Source organism: Sturnira hondurensis, unplaced genomic scaffold, assembly GCF_014824575.4.
Source record: "Sturnira hondurensis isolate 20B ecotype Veracruz unplaced genomic scaffold, ASM1482457v3 Scaffold0000167, whole genome shotgun sequence".
In the NCBI taxonomy this organism is placed as follows: domain Eukaryota; kingdom Metazoa; phylum Chordata; class Mammalia; order Chiroptera; family Phyllostomidae; genus Sturnira; species Sturnira hondurensis.
Window position 1 is genome coordinate 7,143,061 of NW_028072798.1, and position 15,481 is coordinate 7,158,541.

Below are 15,481 nucleotides of genomic sequence, written 5' to 3' on the forward strand. Positions count from 1 at the left end.
GCCACAGCATCATTGCCTCTATCAATTCAGTTACTGATAACAACAGACAGACAACATTAAAAAGGTTCTCATGTCAAAGTATAGCTAATATTTACTTTAATCTCTACTAGTCTTCCTCATATAATATTTAGCATTTGATGAAAAAAATTTAAGACACGCCCAAAGAGCCAGGCGAGCAAATGCCGCTGTTGAGAGATACAGCAGTCAGCAGGGCCAGACACAGAGGGACCCGCAGCCACTGAGATGGAAAGGCGGGGCCCGCAGGTTGAGACTGTGAAGTACCTGTGACCAACACGTTGAAGAATCTCGTATCGAAGGTGAGCCATATGCACAGCCTGATGAAGGATTTCGGCAGAAATGAAAATTAAAAAAATAAATAAAAGGCAATGCTAGGAATAAAAACTTTGTATCAGAGATGAGATCAGGTGTTTCTTCAGTGGGCTAATCTGCAGAGCAGACGCAAAGGAGGGAGGAAGCAGGAAACCTGCAAAGAGGTTCATAGATATTCTCCAAACTGACACGCCGAGGGGAAGGTTGGGGAGGCAGAACGAGACACAAGCAGGGGGAGACGAGATGAAGTGGCCCGACATCTGGGCGAGTGGAGAGAGAGAAAGAATGGAAGAGAGAGGTCTGGACAGGCACAGCTGAGAGTTTTATAAAAGTCATGAAAACCAGCAGCACACGCATCTAGAAGCTCAGAGAACTTCAAGCCACATAAATCCCCAAAATAAACAGACACACCTAGACATACCACAATCCAACTGCCAAAAACCAAACATGAGAGAAAGTCTTCAGGGCAGCCAGAGAAAAAAAAGAAATATTAAATGTAGGTGAGCAACGATAAGATTTCTGGTCAGAAACTACTCAACACAGAAGATAATGGAGTCATATCTTTAAAGTGGTGAAAGGGGGGGAAATTGTCCACCTGGAGTTCTGTACCCAACAAAAATTACTTTTGAAAGCTGAAGACAACATAACAGCATTTTCAGACCTACGAGAGCTGCAAGACTTCAGCAGCAGCAGACCTGCCTCACAGGAAATGTTCAAGGTCAAGTGTGTTACAGAAGGGAATGTGACATCAGGCGGGAATTGGAACCTACAAAAAGAAGCGAAGAGCACCAGAAATAGCAAAAGTAAATAAATAAAACTAAACATAAAAGTTATGCTTTATTTATGATCACTTTAAAACATCACTGACCATTTAAGGCAAAGCTATTATCAATTTATTGTGAGATTTATAACAGAATAGAACATAAAGAGCTTATAACATAAGCTCTTTGAGAACAAAAGTACAATATTTGGGGAGGAGGGAAATAAGAGTATAATGTTAGAAGGTTCTCACATCATACATCTAGTAAAATAATAATATTTGAAGGTGGGATGTGATAAGTTAAGGATGTATACTGTAAACATTAGAAAAAATACTAAGAGCATTAAAAACTTGTTAAACTAAGAGTGGTGATAAAAGACAATCAAAGAATACTTGATTAATTCGAAGGCAGAAAAGACGACAGAGAGACCAAAATTCAGAGAGGACAGGGAGAGACAGCTAACTGGATGGTGGGTTTCAATACAACCACAGTAACAGTCACACTGAATGGCCCAGACATCCCGACTGGAAGGCTGAGCGACTCGATGCACCGCACAGGCGCTGGTGGAAGCAGAGCTGCATTGGCTGCGTTCAGGGCAGCGCAGGCGGAGTTCAAATCGAGGAACAGCGGTTCCAGAGATTGGGAGAGACACACAGCCAAAGGGCCGTTTCATGAGGAAAACATGAAGTCCTAAGTGTGCCTGTCTCAGAGGGAGCTGCAGAACATGTAAAACAAACAGAAAACCAAGGAGAAACTGGCGCAGCCGAAGTCGGAGACACCGCCATCCCTCTCTCAACGCTTGACAGAACAGGAGACAGATGGAACATTCGTGAGGATTCAGAAGGGCCAAACAACACCAAACAACAGCACCAACCAACTTGACCTTTGGCCTTTCCAGACCCCTCTACCTGACCACAGCAGAAGCCACACTCTTTTCAAGAGCACAGGAAACACTGACCAAGATGACCATATCCCGAACCGTAAAACAGGCCTCCACAAATTTAAAGTAATTGGAACCACGGAGCACGTTCTCTGACCAGAAGAGAAGCGAACTGTCAACAAGGCTTGCGTACATCGTCAGACTAGGGCTGGGGTGGAAGACGGCAGAGAGCCCCGGGCCCTCTCCTACCTGGGCTGTCCAGCTGTTCCGTGGGCCCCGGAGAGGAGTCGCAGGACGGGATGTGGCAGCGCTCCCACCGCACCTCACTGTTGGTCGTGTAGCACCACGGGGCCACCTCTCCGTCGGGGTTGCGGCAGTAGTTCTCCTCCAGGTTTCTGAGGAGGAGGCGACTGTGAGTCCAAAAAAGGGCTAAACAAATAACGAGGTGCAGGCACACTTGCCCTTAGGAACACTGGACACGTGTGGCTAGCTAATTCTCCAGAGTGACGTAAACGGAACAATAGGTGGCCATGTGAGCCGAGCAGGATTCTGTAGAATTTGGGGACAGGAGCTTCTCTGGGGTAAATGATAAAAACATAATACCAGACTGTGTCCGGTCAAGCAAAATAGCTCTGCTCCGCGTTGGGCCTGGAGCTCTGTGCCGGAAGGCGACAGGTGCTTTCCGAGATGTCCCTGCCTTAGAAGCATGTGCTGCTGGCCCTGGCACTTCGGGGTCCTCAAACCCGACTGTGCATTTAGGCGAGCACTCAGCCGTGCAGCTGGGGGCCCACCGCCTGAGTGCATCTGGAGGACACCCCCAGAACGTGCATTTCTGACAACATCCTGAAGCTGTCCGTGCTGCCAGCCAGCAGAGCCGGATGTGGGGAACGGCGTTATGGGGAAATGCGGGCTGAAGGTCACTTCCCTTGCATAGGGCTTGACCAGTTTTCAGTCCAGAATACTCTACCTGTAGTAACTCAGACGAAAGCAAAGTCCATGGAATTTCGCATCTCGCTCAGCCACAAGGATGCGCCCAGAGGCAGACTTACTTGCAGGGGAAGTTTTCGGGGGTCCTGTTGTGCTTGTGCGGGGTCTGCTGGCTCCAGTGCTGACAAGTGTGCCCGGAGGCGGTGACAGCCACTGTCCCTCGATAGTTTTCACCTCTTCCCTCCAGACACTGACGTGTGGGGCCGGAAGACGGCGGGGGCGTTGCTTGAATCAGGGTGAGAAATTGCAGTGAGAGTGTTTGAAATGAAGAAGGCACAGGTGGATGGGATGCGGGGTGGGTTCAGACAGCATCAGCCTGGCTTCTTGGTAGAATCTGTGTCCACGAGGTCAACTAAGGAGGGACCCTTCCAGGAGCCAGGCCCTCAGAGTACACGTTCCCATCTCGTCTTTCCCAGCCAGCCCCTGTACGTGGTAAGGATCGACATGGCGCCCTCACCCCCAATCCTCACCCGTGCCAGTGACCCGACTTCCCCCATGAGGAGTAGATTATTCACCGAGTAAACAGAACTAAATGACACCTGGTGTTCCACAAAGCCAGCAGAGAGGCCATGAGAAAGAACACACAAGAAGCCCTGGCTGGTGTAGCTCAGTGGATTGAGCGCGGGCCTGCAACTCAGACGATCGCGGTTCGATTCTTAGTCGGGGCACATGCCTGGGTTGCAGGCCAGTTCCCTGCAGGCCAACTCCCAGCAGGGGATTCACGAAAGGCAACCATACATTGATGTTTCTCTCCCTCTCTCCTTCCCTTCCCCTCTAAAGATAAATAAATAAAATCTTTAAAAAAAAAAAGAAAGAAAGAAAGAACACACAAGAGAAAAAAAAAGGCCAAAAAAAGAAAAGAAGGTGGCAAAAAACTGTCTCCAAGGAAGGGCACAGAAATCACAAAGTTCCTGAGAAAAAAAGAAAGATGACAACCAAAGGAACTGATGCTCAGGAAGAAGGAGGGTACCTGAGGAACTTCAGTGCCCGAGGAAGACGGTCAGACCCAAGAACAGAGAGCCGCCCCTCCCCCCCGGCCCCGGGCCTGCTGGGTCCTTTCTGACCTTTGGTGGCTGTCCTCATCTCAACTCTTCCTCCCTGGCTTCAGATTCTCAGGATGGAACTCTCAGAAGGACAATATGATAAAAAGCTTTCTCTCGGGCCTTCCCTGCTAAGTCAGCCATGTGCCTTCTCACCCTTAACTCCCTCCCCCCATTGCCCACTCTGAGGTGGGCCTTCCAAAAACTGGACACTGGGCACTCCTGCTGACAAAGCAGCACTCAGGGAGAGCCCGCTCAGTGACGAAACCCATGCATAGAAAGCGTGGGTCACTGTCCTTTCAGAGGATGTCACAGCTACCCTTCAAGAGCCCACACCCAGCTGTCTTTGCCAGGAAAACAAAACAAAATCAAACCACGGTCAATGGGTGCTCTGCCAAGGACCTAGAGGAACCAATAGATTGTTTTAAAGATCAATCAGTTCTGGCTGGTGTAGCTCAGTGGATTGAGCATGAGCCTGAGAACCAGACGATCGAGATTCGATTCCTAGTCAGGGCACATGTCTGGGTTGCAGGCCAGTTCCCAGTAGGGGACGCGAGAGAGGCAAACACACATTGATATCTCTCTCCCTCTCTCCTTCCCTTGCCCTCTAAAGATAAATAAGTAAAATCTTAAAAAAATAAGGAAGTGTTGCATCCTTTAAAAAAAAGAGAAATCATGTCCCACAGCACGTGTAGGACACTTTTTAGGTACAACGCTCAGGCATAGGTACATCTCTCTCTAACTTCCAAGGGCAGGTGAAGGTCCCTGAGGGTGGGGCGNAGATTCGATTCCTAGTCAGGGCACATGTCTGGATTGCAGGCCAGTTTCCAGTAGGGGACGCGCGAGAGGCAACCACACATTGATATCTCTCTCCCTCTCTCCTTCCCTTGCCCTCTAAAGATAAATAAGTAAAATCTTAAAAAAATAAGGAAGTGTTGCATCCTTTAAAAAAAAGAGAAATCATGTCCCACAGCACGTGTAGGACACTTTTTAGGTACAACGCTCAGGCATAGGTACATCTCTCTCTAACTTCCAAGGGCAGGTGAAGGTCCCTGAGGGTGGGGCGGGGCCGCACTCACTGCAGCGTGGGATGTCACAGAATTCCCAGCGCTTGTTGGGGTCCGTGGTGAAGCACCAGGGGCGGGGCTCCCCATCCGGGTTCCGGCAGTAATTCCTCTCCAAGTTCTTGTTTGGGAATCTGAATGGGCAAGAAGGGTTATAACAGTAAAGAGTATCGACAGACAAGAATCCTTTCAAATGAGCAAAAACGAGTGCCTACTGGGTGCTAGGCCCTGTCTGGCACCCACGGAGGTGACTGCACAAAGGCTGTCCTCAAAGGGGTGCCATTCTCCTAAGGGAGATCAGCTCGGGAGTCTAAGGAGTGTGCTTTCCTGGTGGTTTCTGTAAAATATCACAGCACGGGATTAGTAACCTGATCGTTTAGACCGTGTGGAAAGCTGATGTACACCAACTCCAGTTATTCGACGGCAAATACTCGCTGTTTTTAAAATGCAAGGGACTCGCTCGTTGCCATCTTTGGAACTTAAAGAAAAGATCCTTTGGGTCCGCCAGGTTCTGGTCCGGCTAGCTGTTGAGCTTATGGAAGCTGACAGGTTCCTGTGAGCACCTAGTCCAGGGGTGCAGGCCAGTGAGCGCCCTCCAGTGGGGATACAGGGCCAAGACAGGGAGTTGCAGACACGTCACATGCCCTCTGGGTTGATTACACGCCCCTCCCTGAGGCTGTACAAGCTCAGGCAAGATGCACTAAGCAACCTGCAATGGCTTAAGCAACCTTCTAGTTCCTGGAGGTGCATTTTCCCGGTTCAGGGCCTTGAGGCCTTTCCCGTGATTCTTCTTTAATGGAAAAGACAGAAGCTGGGTTTGGAGTTAACTCTTTGGAATGGGAGGTACAGGAAGTGCATGGGGCTGTTTCCCACTGTGAAATCTGGGGCTTGGTCTCCTTTCCGCTCAGTTTTCTTAAGTGCTGGTACCATCCTACAGCCTCAGAGGACAGAGGGAAAGACCAGAGAGCCACAGGAAGGGAGGGGTCTTCCAGAACAATCCATGTGAAGTAGGGCGAGCCAAGAAAGATCAGGGACTCTTGTTGCTATAGTAAGTCCGTGACCCCCCTAGAGAATCTGGTGAAAGTCAGGAATCCTCGCCCCCCGAAAATTGCACTAATGTAAATACACATAAAACACGTGTATATATGAAACCCCCAGAGCCTGTCCGTAGAGCATAGGTTAGGAAGCCTTGAATCCCATCGGTATGAAGGAAGGAAAAAGAATCGAGAGAAGAGGGAAACACTGGGAAAGCACACACATGAGGTGGACCTGTACTCCTCACACTTCCCTGCACACACGACTCAGCCAGGGCGCCTGTGACAACAGACTCTGGCTCCGAGGGCCCGAGACTCCACACGTCTCGCTCACCACCCTCAGAGCCCGGCACTCTTTCCGGGCCGCGGTTTGGGAAACAAGAGTGCATGCTTCTTTTCTTGTGGCCACGTGGGAAGAGGCAAACTCTGAGATTCCCATACCCCAGATGCGTTCCCTTCTCGGGGAGTGCAAACCCATCACAATCACGTGAAACGCCCCCCAGCCGTGAGGACTGGACCCCAAGGAGACTTACTTGGAAGGCAGGTAGCCGTGAGCATGCGGGCTCTGAGAGCCCCAGGCCTGGCACTCAAGTCCAGATGCGGTCTTGGAAACTTTGCCCTCGTAGTTCTCTCCGCTGCAATGCATGCAATCGACTAGGTAGGGGGACAAGAAGGGAGGAAGGCAAGGGGCTGAGGTGTGAGGTGCAGAGGGAAGGCCACCGTCCCACTAGCCACGTCTCAAGTGGCACTGGCCGCTCGTTCCCATGCGCTTCCCGACAATCACTTGGCAATGAAATTGGGGATACTCAGTTCGCTAACACATCCTAAAATATCACTCTTTCCTTCAAATGGTAAAATTAGCATAGTTTGGTCGAGACGTCCTCAGCTTTAATAGTCACAACCAAATCCAGAAATTCCACAAGGCCGCTTCCTCAAACAGGGATGCCCTGGCCCTGGGTGGGTGGGAGGGGTCGGGGCAGGGTGCAGGCATTCTCAGAAGCCTGTAAGGTCTCTACTAGGACTTGTAAATAATACTTGGTGTCTTGGTTCCAATAGGGATCTTTTAAGATGCCTATGACTGCATCTGAGCGCACGGATGGCCGCCGCCTCCCAGGATGCGAGTGCGGAGCTTTAGCCTGTGCTCCTGACCTCGCTGGGGGGGGCAGGTTCACCTCAGCTGGTGGCAGTTTGCTTTTTGTAGGACTGAAAAGTGTGGCTGGCAGTTCTTTGCCTTCTTACATCATTTAAAAATAAAAGCTTTGATTTGGAGTGATTAAGATAAGCTGGTGATATAAGACTTCAAGTAGTATGGAGTCCTGAGGAAAAAAAGGGTCCGACTCAGTAACAACAATGATGCATTCGTATCAATTAAGGGACAAACGACCCCAGAGCGCAGTATAAAAATAGAGTCCCCCCAGTTGAACCAGATAAGGCGATGGGGACCTGAGTGTCACAGGTGAGCACCCTGCCACAGGGCTGCACCGATCCACTGTCCTCCAGCCCCCTTGCAGCGATAAAAGGAGCAGGAAATGTAAAATGAAGAACTTTTTTTTCAACAGGATCTTCCCCCTTTTTAGCATTGGCTTGTGAGGTGTGCCATTACATTGGTTGACTTACTAAAATAATGAACTGCTGATTTCAAACTGGCTCGTTACTTAGCTTCGGTGCAATGAGAAAGTATCCCGCATTCAATGAATATCGTTCATTTAAATGGTATTTCTTTTGTGGTTTTTTATCTCAGCTATTTAATCGCAAATCTGTTTTTGTCTTTATACTCTGTCAAGCTTTAAGCCTAGAATATTTGTATCTGGAGTTCACATGGAGTTTTGCATTGGTACACGTCGAAGGAACATTTTAACAAAAATCAGTCGGGTCGATATCGGGGGCCTGAGCAAGTCTGGGCCTTCCCACAAGGTTCGCGTGTGGCTCAGCACTGGCCGACACGGCACTAAATGTTCATTCACAGTGTCCCTTGGGGACGGCCCTGCAGCAAATGACTGCACCGACGGAGGGCAGACGCGGAAGCAGGGGCTAGAGCCGTGCCTGACCTTCACACTCGGCAATGTCGCAGTAGTCGAATCTGGTCGCCGGGTCCGTGGTGTAACACCAGGGCCCCTTCTCGTCGTTGTCGGGGTTCCGACAGTAGTTTTCGTCCAGCCCGGCGGAAGGGTGGCTAGTGGGTGAGAAACTGCGGGATGGAAAGGAACCGCTCGGATCACACTGCAAACATCAGCACGTGGTCAGAGCACAGAATGATGTGCCGTCTGTTTCCTATTCGAGGTTCGAGGTTCTGTCATCGAGTGCATTCTAGCTACGTGCTGAAGGGTTTGTGTTGTCCAGTGTTCAATTTCTCTGTTCAGGACGGTGGCCAACATTACCATTACCACTGTATTTACGGACACATCTTAGAAGTGGAGCCCAAATTTTATGCACGGGCAGTAGAAACAAAAGCCTGACAAGCCTTGCAGGGTCCTGCTCTGTTCCAAACACCTGCTCCTGTCAGTTGCTTCTGTAAAGACAATCTCAGCGAGCACCGTTTTGCCTGCGTGAATCGTGCTGCAGGGTCACCCTGAAATCTTTCTACACGTTCTCTCGTTTAGTGTCAATAACAAAGTCCCACCAGGAATGTAGGATTATCCTTATTTCACACAGGAGGAAACTGGGACGCGGCTCTGTAAAACCAACCCCTGCCTGAGTTTGAACGATTAGTAAGCAGCCTCTCAAGAATTCAAGTCAGATCTGCCTGATTCCAAACCCCACGTTCTCTCCGAAATGCAGCCGAGGCACCGGGAGGGGCGGGGAGGGAAGCTCACATTCGGATCGAGAGTTGAGTTGCTGTGTAGACATAACAAGTTAAATCCAAAGCCCAAGACCCGGCATCTAAAGGGGCAGGTTTTGTTTTGGATTCCTCACCCGCAGGCCAGAGGTGACCTAGATGACCTCTAGGAGCCCCGGCAGGCTGTGGTTTGGTGTTTGGTTTACTCCTTGTACCTCAATGAGCCCTAACGCCCTGAGAATGTTACCACGGCCCATCTCTGGGGGGCGCAATAACGACAAGGTTTTTGGTTGGGGGAGTGCAGGGTGACACTGAATCCTGCTGGACAAGCATTGTCACCACAAACTTTATGGCACCCGGTGTCCTACTGGGAAACAGACACTGAGAAGGACGCTAAATCAGTAAGCAGACTGGGAGATCGAGCCCGTTTCTTTTCTACTAGACTCACTCCTGCCCTCTGCGGTGCTGCGGGGAGCATGTGGTGTGAGCCCTAATTTGGTGTATGTTTGATTTCAGCTGACTGAGCCCCAGCCGGGGGCGGGGGGGGCATCTTTGCTTTCCTCTCAGGCTCAGCCTACAATTCAGGGCTTCGTCCTTCTTCTTCTTCTTTAAACTCGGAATNATGAGCCCTAATGCCCTGAGAATGTTACCACGGCCCATCTCTGGGGGGTGCAATAACGACGAGGTTTTTGGTTGGGGGAGTGCAGGGTAACAGACACTGAATCCTGCTGGACAAGCATTGTCACCACAAACTTTATGGCACCCGATGTCCTACTGGGAAACAGACACTGAGAAGGATGCTAAATCAGTAAGCAGACTGGGAGATCGAGCCCGTTTCTTTTCTACTAGACTCACTCCTGCCCTCTGCGGTGCTGCGGGGAGCATGTGGTGTGAGCCCTAATTTGGTGTATGTTTGATTTCAGCTGACTGAGCCCCAGCCGGGGGCGGGGGGGGCATCTTTGCTTTCCTCTCAGGCTCAGCCTACAATTCAGGGCTTCGTCCTTCTTCTTCTTCTTTAAACTCGGAATCCTTCTGTGATCTAGGTGTTCCCGAGACGCACACCCACGCAAGAGCAAATGGAGAGCCACCACTTTCTGCATTTAGGCTATAAGTAATCAATCCATTCTACATCGACATCCATAAGTTCTCTCTCCGCACCTGCCTGGCCCCCTGTTCTGGTTGTGGTTGGAGGGAATGGCACTTTCTAAGTACACGAGGTGAGCACAGAGATGAAAGAGAAAGCCTTACTTGGGTTTGTGCGGGGAAATGTCACTCCATCTCTGGCAGGTCACCCCGTTTTTCGTTTTGGACACTGTTCCCCGGTAGTTCTTTCCGTTCCCAGTCTTGCACTCTGAAAGGAACACTGAACAGAAGTCCACGCAGCGGTCAGTTCCTTGCACAACCAGAGAGTCGGGCGAAGCCCCACACTGCTCACCGAGTTGAGAGAAAGCACACGCAGGCTGGATAACACCGAGGTCCTGCCACGCAAGACCACCCTTTGTGTCTGTGGAGGGGTGGCAGCTAACGAAGCCACTTGGGGCCTGGATGCGTGTATTCCAAGCCACAGCCCCTCCACGCACGGGGCACAATGCTAGGTGCTGGGGGCACATGGTGGGTGGAACAGGGAAGGTCCTCCCACTGTGGAACCCACATTCTGGGAGCCCCAGGGGGCCACCTTCAGAAAGTAATCCAGGACGCAGCCTCATGGCAATGTGTGACAGAGAATCAGCAGCTTGTTGAGAGAGAGAAGGGAATGGAAGTAAAGGCTGTCAGACAGGGTGGGCTTTTCCAGGGCCACAGCTCTCTGAAGCCCCCAGCATTTTGAATGTGAAAGCCTCACCCAGGGCGACAAAGTTGTGGTCTACTCTCCATGTCCACAGCAGATGCCCTCCACCAGCTGCCACCGAGCCAACTATGAGTTGGGGGGGATCATAAAAATATAAAGGTGTTTCACAGTCAGACTGATGCAGAGATGTCTTAGACCTTGCTGCACGTCAAAGAGAAGGCACCGGATGTTGTAGACAAGGCACTTGGGGAACAGTTCATGCAGGAACTGGGCCAGGTAGCGCCTGTTGGTGGCCCATATTCAGAGACAAAAAGCCCCCCCCCCCCAGTGTGCTGATGCGAACTTGTGTTTTCAGTGAAAATGCAACCTATTCAAGGTATACGTGTATCATCTTTCACAATTCCCCACTTTAGCCAAGATTTTAATTCATTGACCAATTATCTGGGGAGAGGATTTCTAACACACCTATAGCACACTAGGGCTTTTAACCCCACTGCCTGCATGAAGATGCAGATGCCCCTTCGTCGAGGTTTACCTCCATAATACAGGCCTGCGACACTTACACGAGGTGTAAACTCAAGGCACTTTCAAGGCCCAGCAGTCAGCGGAGACTTTGAAAAGGAGGTGAGGCTTGAGCGGAGACCTGGGAGGTGAGAAGGGCCTGTCCCCAGGACCAGCAGAAGAGGATCCCAGGCGGCAGGTGGGAGCCGGTGCAGGCGAAGTGAGCCCAGCACACGGGTGGGCTTCAGTGACGGCGGGGGTGGGGGCTGCCTGTAGCCCTCGGCAAGTGTCTGGATTTTATTCCGAGGCACTGAATTTTTGAAGCAGGGATGTTGCAGACCTGCCACTGCAGGGACCCAGCCGGGGACAATGGCAGTTTAGACCAGGTGGTGGCAGTGGCCAAGGCGGCAAGTGGCAGGTGTCTGCGGGACATGGACTATTCCCAGAACATCGCTGGAGGGTAACACAACAGTGGGTCCCACACTCCATAGCAAAGAAACAAGCACCCGAAAATGACTGACTTTTGACTTTGTACCTCTCCTGTGTTTGCATGTACCTGCCAGCGTTTACATAACCTTTTGCTCCTCTCTGGCACCTGGAAAACGGGCAACTGCGACTGTGCAAGCCGAGGCCAGGGGCACCGCCGTGTCCCTCCTGCTTCGCGATCTACGCATGGCATTTGGTGTTAGTGCTGAGAATCCCACCGACCCCTCAGCCCGCTTTTGTAAATCTGGTGGATAGCAGGTCGTCCGATGTGTCTCCCGCTTTCCTCCCTGTTTGTAAGAACTGATAGCTTTAGACGAGTCTGAGATCTAATCAGCACTCTCACCCCAAGAATTCAAGAGAAACAGGAGGAGGAGGGAGGGGCGCAGGCCCACAGCGCTCATTGGACCTGAGCAGGTGGACCAACGCACAGCGACCATCCCTGACCTGAAGGAAACCAAAAATCCCAGTTCTGTAGTGGGACTGGAGAGCATGTTTCAAGTCATTGTCACAAATACATAAAAGGGAAAAAAGGGGCTTCTGTCGTGAGTGGCACACGTAGAGCAGCTTGATTGTTCTACGTGCGGAATTGACATCAAAATACATAAAAGGGGATGTTCCTTGTTATCTTGCATACTGGTGGTAACCCGACAGTGGCAAGGCCGGCTTGTTACAACATACATGGTCTCGATACCTCGCCAGCAACAGAGTTTAGGGGGCAGTTTTGAAAACATCATACTTTCACTTAAATCTTCATATACACTTCGTGAACTTTTTCATGTCCAAAAAGATATGAATTTCCACAGAAAGGTAGGCCATCTGTCATCCTAACCAGTGGCATAGCCGATGTAGGATTCTGAAGAAAACTATGGAAAAGAAACCATGACTCTGGCCCATTTTCCAAAGACAACATTTCAGAGTCTGAGGGAAATACAGACCATGACCCCCCTCCAGGGGGAAAGTTTAAAACTAAAACTAAAAATTTTGTCACTATGCAAATGCTACTGAAGAGTAAAAAAAGCATCTCAGTGTTTCTTTGTTTTTCCAGGTTCAGTCCCAAAGCTAGGGGTCAAGGACCCCGGTCCCTGTAGAACAAAGTCAAGATCCTAAGGAACATCTAGACTCCCCCACTCCTCCTTAAAACGTACAATAAAATTTTGAATATTTTCAGAGTCATAGAGGTAGAAGCGACTTCGTAAATATGACCCCTTGGTTTTTAAATTAAGAAAAAGAAAACATAAAAGGTGCAGGCATGTACTCACTCGCGCTGACACGGTGGGCTCGTGGCCATACCTGGCCCTGACCCCCAGTTCCCCGTTAGCGCCCCCCACACAGCGTCTCCACTCTGTGGTCTCCTAAACTACAGACACAAAGGAGCGGGCGGGGGGAAGAAGGGGGAGGGCAGGGAGGAGAAGGAAGTGAACAGGAGGAAGAACAAAAAGAAAATATTGTACGCACTTCTCTTCTCAAATAAAACAACGTCTCTCATCCTGGAGACTTGGGCGGTCTTTCTGGTTTTGTCCATGAGGACACATTGTTGCTCTTTACTGTGATACTGGAACGCCCTGCAGAAGAGAATCAGGAAACTCAACCTGTTTTCCTTCAATCAGAAAGCAAACTTTCATTGAGAAACAGGAGACTCTAAAGATAATTGTGTCTCTTGACGGACCAAAGAGTTATAATCAATCCAATGGGGGCCATTATCAAGGAGACACTGTGAAAACAGCCCAGCAACACGGTGGCTACTCTCGGTTTCTTTCTAGCTTGACCTTCCCCCTTCCAGTTCTCCAACTTTTTTCTTTCTGTTTCAGCTGCTCTCCTGTTTCTTCATTCATATTCTTAAGTTCCAGAGTATTTCCTGTGTGTGGGAAAGATTGCTTTGAACTTACCGGTATTCCCCAAATAGACTCTATGACCCCCGTCGTTTCCCTTTGACCTACACGTCTCCATTCTACCCCCTCCTGCTTGCACATCCTTGCCCATCCACATGGTCTTGCTGAAGATGTCACGGAAAGCCACCCACAGCTGCCTCTCCAGTCCCTTCTCCTATCCTACGTGGCCCTATTGTTTTAGCCACCTTGGTGCCTTTCTGGTCCCTCAGCCGAGTGCATGGCCTGGAATGCCTCCAGCCTTATCAGTATTTGCAAGCTCTCACTCACCCTTCAAAGCCCAGCTGGGGTCCCACCTCCTCCCTGAGGCCCTCTGGACTGCATCAGCACTTAGGAATTGTTCTTCCCTCTGAATTGTAGGGAGCACGTATTGATTACGTCACTGATTGATACCTCACATTGGCTGTGTTCTTTCAGATGTACATTTTATTCAGTTTCTGTGACTATACCATGACTACAACGGGCAAGGTCAGGACCGTGTGTCTGTTCAAAGAGCTCCCCATGCGCGGCTACCCACCAAACACACCGGGCCACTGTCTCTGGGCTTCGCTGCCCCTTAGGGTCTGGAGCACTTCCCAATGTGTGACCTTCCATTAATACTTAGTGATGATGACGTGGGAAACCAGAGCTCGGAATGACAGCGGCTCATTTCTCAGGCAGAAATAAATGTTTCTTTGGGGGCATTTTTCTAAAGGGGGCACTCACAAATTTAACAAGACATGAAATGGGCTCAAATACCGATTCCAAACCCCAACCCTAGGAAATTCCTCTTTCCTCTTAAATCCTGTTTTGGTCAAGTCCATGAGCGACTTCCTTGGTATCGAAAGAATAGTGTCTCAAACAATGAGACGACAGTGTCATAGGTTCAATGACGGTAAAAATACCTGCAAATGAATTCTGTTTCTTCCTCACACTTCGCTGCACACTCAGCTATGCTGCTGGCTCGCAGGTTCTTCTTGTTGCCAGTGGACAATGCTGCCCCCTGTGTGTTCACATAGCTGTCCAGGGGGTCTCCGTGACCTGCAAGCGGAAGGAAAAAGTGGGATGGCTGGTAGAATTCACCAAAACTATTGTTTGACAGTGGTCACTTTGTTACCTATTCATTCACTGCGCCCCCACCGAATAAGACACGCTGCTCTCCTGGAAGCAGGATGGATGGCCAGGAATAAAAGGGCGCCATTTACAGACTGCGATATGCTCAAAGATCAACTGCACAGACATATTTGTGGATTAGAACCATCTAATGTCTATGTTGCTGCCTAACTGAGTGGGAAGCCTGAAACAAGAATAAATGTGGTCTGTTTGCTGCTGATTGCGGAGCTGCAACAGAACCCTAAGAGGTCGCCAGGAGCACCCGGGGGGCCGGTGTCGATGACTTGTCCGTCCCTGGGTGATGGAAGAACCTGGAGCCATTGCCCCATCTCCAGCAGCATAAATGGCGCCTGTCACCTGCCCCTCAGACTGATGTGGCAAGTGTTCTCTGAACGGATCCACCTCAAGATACAGTGTTGTTTGGTGAGGTGACGATGTTGAGAGTAAATAGGGCCTGAACTAATCTGCACTGTAATTGAGGCCATTTTTATCCTGGGCTGAGTTCGGGGACACGTCACTGTTCATTAAAAAGAGATAAGTTCTTCTGTGATGCTGACAGGCATTTGGCATTTTGGAAGAAATTGTAAAAAATCAGACAAATGCTGGTCCCGAGTTTTCTGTGAAATAAAACCGAAGGCAAAGAATCTGCCCAAAGGTCTCTCTGCCCCTGGTTCCCGAGGCCGAGGGGCCGAGCCACGCTCCCAGGCCTGCGGGTGCCTGGCCAGGCTTAGCAACTCTATCCCCAGCCTGGGCATGTTGGCCTCTGACCTTTGAATGTGGAACACACTAGTGATTTTCACAGGATGAGAGGCCAAAAGAGGTTAATAAAATAAAGATAGCAAAGTTTCCTAAAGTTTG

General features: G+C 50.1%; 1 protein-coding gene and 1 long non-coding RNA gene across 2 annotated transcripts in view; one reads left to right on the forward strand and one right to left on the reverse strand.

Annotated features, from left to right (window-relative positions):
• The window catches only part of PLG (plasminogen), a 39,912-nt gene that overhangs the window by 20,967 nt on the left and 3,464 nt on the right, over nucleotides 1–15,481 (reverse strand). Inside the window, exons 2-9 of the mRNA XM_037059044.1 lie at nucleotides 14,416–14,551; nucleotides 13,101–13,207; nucleotides 10,121–10,235; nucleotides 8,145–8,284; nucleotides 6,630–6,750; nucleotides 5,078–5,196; nucleotides 3,021–3,183; nucleotides 2,221–2,366 (exon numbers count right to left, since the gene is read on the reverse strand). Of these exons, the coding sequence (XP_036914939.1) occupies nucleotides 2,221–2,366; nucleotides 3,021–3,183; nucleotides 5,078–5,196; nucleotides 6,630–6,750; nucleotides 8,145–8,284; nucleotides 10,121–10,235; nucleotides 13,101–13,207; nucleotides 14,416–14,551 (1,047 nt within the window). The remainder of the gene's footprint in view (nucleotides 1–2,220; nucleotides 2,367–3,020; nucleotides 3,184–5,077; nucleotides 5,197–6,629; nucleotides 6,751–8,144; nucleotides 8,285–10,120; nucleotides 10,236–13,100; nucleotides 13,208–14,415; nucleotides 14,552–15,481) is intronic.
• Nucleotides 7,315–15,004, forward strand: LOC118995948 (uncharacterized). Its single transcript, XR_005068401.1, has 3 exons — nucleotides 7,315–7,457; nucleotides 8,348–8,358; nucleotides 14,992–15,004. It is a non-coding gene; the product is annotated as an uncharacterized LOC118995948 (long non-coding RNA).